Below are 3,216 nucleotides of genomic sequence, written 5' to 3'. Positions count from 1 at the left end.
GTTCAGCGTCAGCAGACTGGCTCTCCGTCACCTCCAGGCTTCCTTTGGACTGCAGAGACAAAGCGCAGAGGGAGGATCAGAGGGGTGCCAAGGCCCCGGCCCTCCCCTCGGCAGGCAGGGAGCGGGCAGCGGCGTTACGGGGGCTCTCGCTGCCTCCCGGGCCATGCAACGTACTGAGCGCTTGAAGGCGGCATGTGCCTCAGGTGCTGGGAAGTGCTGAGGAAGGGGGACCTCCAAAGGGTGCTGCGAGGGGGAAGGACAGGACGGGGAAGGGCAATGGAGGGTGCAAAGCCTCATGTGGTCGCTGCCGCATGGGAGGGACATGGTTTCCGTCCCGTGGGGACACAGAACAAGACGACACGGAGGGGGATGGGGCACGTGACAAGGCTCACTCGGTTCTTTACTCACGGATGCAGGCTTGCACCCCTGGGCTCCACGGAGGGCCCCAACGCAGGGACCGCTAATCCCCACCTTCCTCACCTTTGTCCTCTTCAGCTCTGTCTGGATACCGTTGTCCATGATCTTGACAGTGATCTGACCGTCTGACACCTCGGGCCGCAAGAAGGGGGGTCTCACCAGCACCGTCTGCTCGGCCTTCGGGCGCCCGAGGTACCTAGGGAGAGGGGTGGGAGGAAGGTCAAGGCCTGGGGCTCGGGATGGGGCAGTTTGCCCGGGCGTTGCAGGGCTGGGGGGTGCGGGGGGCACGGCCGTGCTGTGCCAGGCTCACCTGGGGGCCGGGGAGCTACAGAGGACCCGGCTGACGTTCTTACAGCAACCGTTGGTGAAGGGATTGACACCACCGCGGAACTTGCCCGTTACCTGCGGGACGAGGAGCATCGCAGCGTACTGGGGCGGGCAGGGACCTCGGGAGGTCTCTGGTCCAGCCAGCCAGGTCAGGTTGCTCGGGGTTTGTCCAGCTCACTCGTGACAATCTCCAAGGACAGAGATACTTGGAGATACTCCCCCTTTTCCAGGTCCCCGTTCCATTGCTGAACTACCCTCGAAGGGGAAAAGCCTCTCCCTAACGTCTGACTGCAAGTTGCCTCGTTTCAAGTTGTGCCCGTCGCCTCTTGCCCTCCCAAGAGCAGCCTGCCCGGCTCCATCCCCTCCGCAGCCACCCCTAACAGCAGCAGTAAAGATCCCCTGCCTCCAGGCTGCGCAGATGAGGTGCTCGCAGCCTCCCCTCACAGACATCTTGTGCTCTAGCCCCCAACCAGCTCAGCGGCCTTCCCTTGCCTCAATCCAGCCTGTCCATGTCTGTCTTGTCCCGAGGAGCCCCAAAACGCAACCAGATGTGGCCTGACAGGGGCTAGCAGCCCTGCACCAGCCCCACAGGCATACCTGTTCGTTGGTAGTACGGCCCCTCGCCACGAGCACCACGTGGAACCCCGTAAGGCCAGCGACGGGAATGAAGAATAAGCCGGCCACGCACATCACCACCATACTATCAGCAGATAGCTAAGGAAGAGCCACAGCACGCTGCCCCCAGCCCCACCAACGTCCTCCCCCCTCGGCCGCGCTCCTGCAGCCTCGCAGAGGATACGTGACCGCCATGCGGACGCCGGAGAGCTCCTCCACCTGGTAGAGGACGTAGAGCAGGCCGAAGCCGAACACCCCCATGATGTGCGTGGTGAGCGAGAGCAAGAAGAGGAAGAAGTAACGGTAGTTGCGCCGCCCGATGCAGTTGTTGACCCAGGGGCAGTGATGGTCAAACTCCTGTCGGTGGGGAGAAGACACAGTGAAGGGCTCGGCTGCCAGGGCTTCCTGCCTGCGCTGTGTGTTAAACTCCACGTGGAAGTGAAGAGGCATCGAGACCCGGCAGTTCCTCACCTCCACACAGTTGTCGCAGACGCTGCGGTGGGAGCAGCGCGGCGGCCGGTAGAAGCGGCAGGTCGCACACCATTTCATGCGGACCTGAATGCCCTTGATCTCCACTGTCTTGTAGAGCGGAGCTCGGAAGTCATCCTCCTTGTCCTCATCCTCCTCAGCTGATGGGAAAACCCCAGCACAGCCACGCGTCAGGGCACGGGGGAAGGCGACGCCACGGCTGCGCCAGCCTCCTGCCCTCCCGAACTGGAGATGCCCAGCATCGCCCTCCTCTGTCACCAGGCCCGTCTCACCTGGCACAGGGACCAGCCAGGGACCCCCAAACACAGGTAGAGGAGGGGGAGCTCTCCCAGGCCCTGCCCCAAAACCACAACACCTGCCTGACCACGACACCTGCCTGAGCCCCAGGTACCCAATACGGGAAGCCAGGATTTACACCGCTTCCCCCACCTGGTCCTACAGGCTGGGTGCTGAACCCAGAGCTACCGTCCCCGTAGCGTGTGTGTCACCACCCGATCCCACCCGGGCAGGGCAAGGAGGGCTTTCCTCAAGCCTTTTGGGATCAGGTAATCCTTTTTACCTCAAAGGAAGGGTGGAAGGAGGTAGCTCTAGCCGAGACACTTCCCAAGCAGAGCCAGACTCACCTCGCGGGAATATGCCTGGGTCCATGAAGGTGGCCATACTGAAGTTGGCCAGCACGAAGAGGAAGACGACGGCATTGTAGATTGGAATGACTGGGGAGATGTACAGGCTGAGGCCCGGGCACCTACAGGCACAAAAGCAGTGAGACACCCAGGCCCTGTCCCACGGGTCACTCCTGCAGTGCTTCCCGCCACCCCCCGCATCGCCTCCCCGCTGGCCCCGCTCCCGCAGAGCCCCAGGCAGGTGTCACTGAGCTCCGGCGGTGCCCTCGGAGCGAGCGAGGGCCGAGCGGGCGCTCACCACCCCCTCCGAGCCCCACAGCCATCCCTGTAAGCCATTCCGGCCATGCTTGGTGGTGGCCTGGCCGGGAAGTCCACGTTCCCCGCTCTTGGGCGGTATTTCCAGGCTCCTGCCCAGGCAGGCAGCTGCGGAGGTTCCCTGCCATCAACTCTTACTTTCACTCTCACCCACTGCCCTCCACACCTAAACTGGAGCGGCACCCAGGCCAGCTTGACCTAGGGTGCGTTCAGCCACCCTCCACAGACCAGCCTAGCCCCCAGCCCTGGGGGAGGCACCCGTGGGGGGCTGGTGTGGGAAGCGCTCCGGTAAATCATCGGAGAGCAAAAACGCCGCTCGCCTCTTGCACCCACAGCCCCACGGGTGCTGCCAGCGCAGGACCTCGCTGCCACAGGGAGCGACTGCAGGTGGTGGCGAGAATGGGGTGAGCCAGGCGGACGGCACGGGGGG

General features: G+C 63.7%; 1 protein-coding gene across 1 annotated transcript in view; it reads right to left on the bottom strand.

The window, feature by feature from the left end:
* The window catches only part of LOC103914416 (palmitoyltransferase ZDHHC5-like), a 23,669-nt gene that overhangs the window by 11,938 nt on the left and 8,515 nt on the right, over nucleotides 1-3,216 (bottom strand). Inside the window, exons 2-8 of the mRNA XM_009321053.1 lie at nucleotides 2,472-2,593; nucleotides 1,831-1,988; nucleotides 1,544-1,716; nucleotides 1,342-1,444; nucleotides 728-819; nucleotides 481-613; nucleotides 1-49 (exon numbers count right to left, since the gene is read on the bottom strand). The exon at nucleotides 1-49 is cut by the window's left edge and continues 66 nt beyond it. Coding sequence (XP_009319328.1) covers nucleotides 1-49; nucleotides 481-613; nucleotides 728-819; nucleotides 1,342-1,444; nucleotides 1,544-1,716; nucleotides 1,831-1,988; nucleotides 2,472-2,593 — 830 coding nt within the window. The remainder of the gene's footprint in view (nucleotides 50-480; nucleotides 614-727; nucleotides 820-1,341; nucleotides 1,445-1,543; nucleotides 1,717-1,830; nucleotides 1,989-2,471; nucleotides 2,594-3,216) is intronic.

This window comes from Pygoscelis adeliae, unplaced genomic scaffold, assembly GCF_000699105.1.
Source record: "Pygoscelis adeliae isolate BGI_AS28 unplaced genomic scaffold, ASM69910v1 Scaffold1073, whole genome shotgun sequence".
NCBI classification, from domain to species: domain Eukaryota; kingdom Metazoa; phylum Chordata; class Aves; order Sphenisciformes; family Spheniscidae; genus Pygoscelis; species Pygoscelis adeliae.
This window is presented reverse-complemented; position numbering and strand designations above follow the sequence as displayed.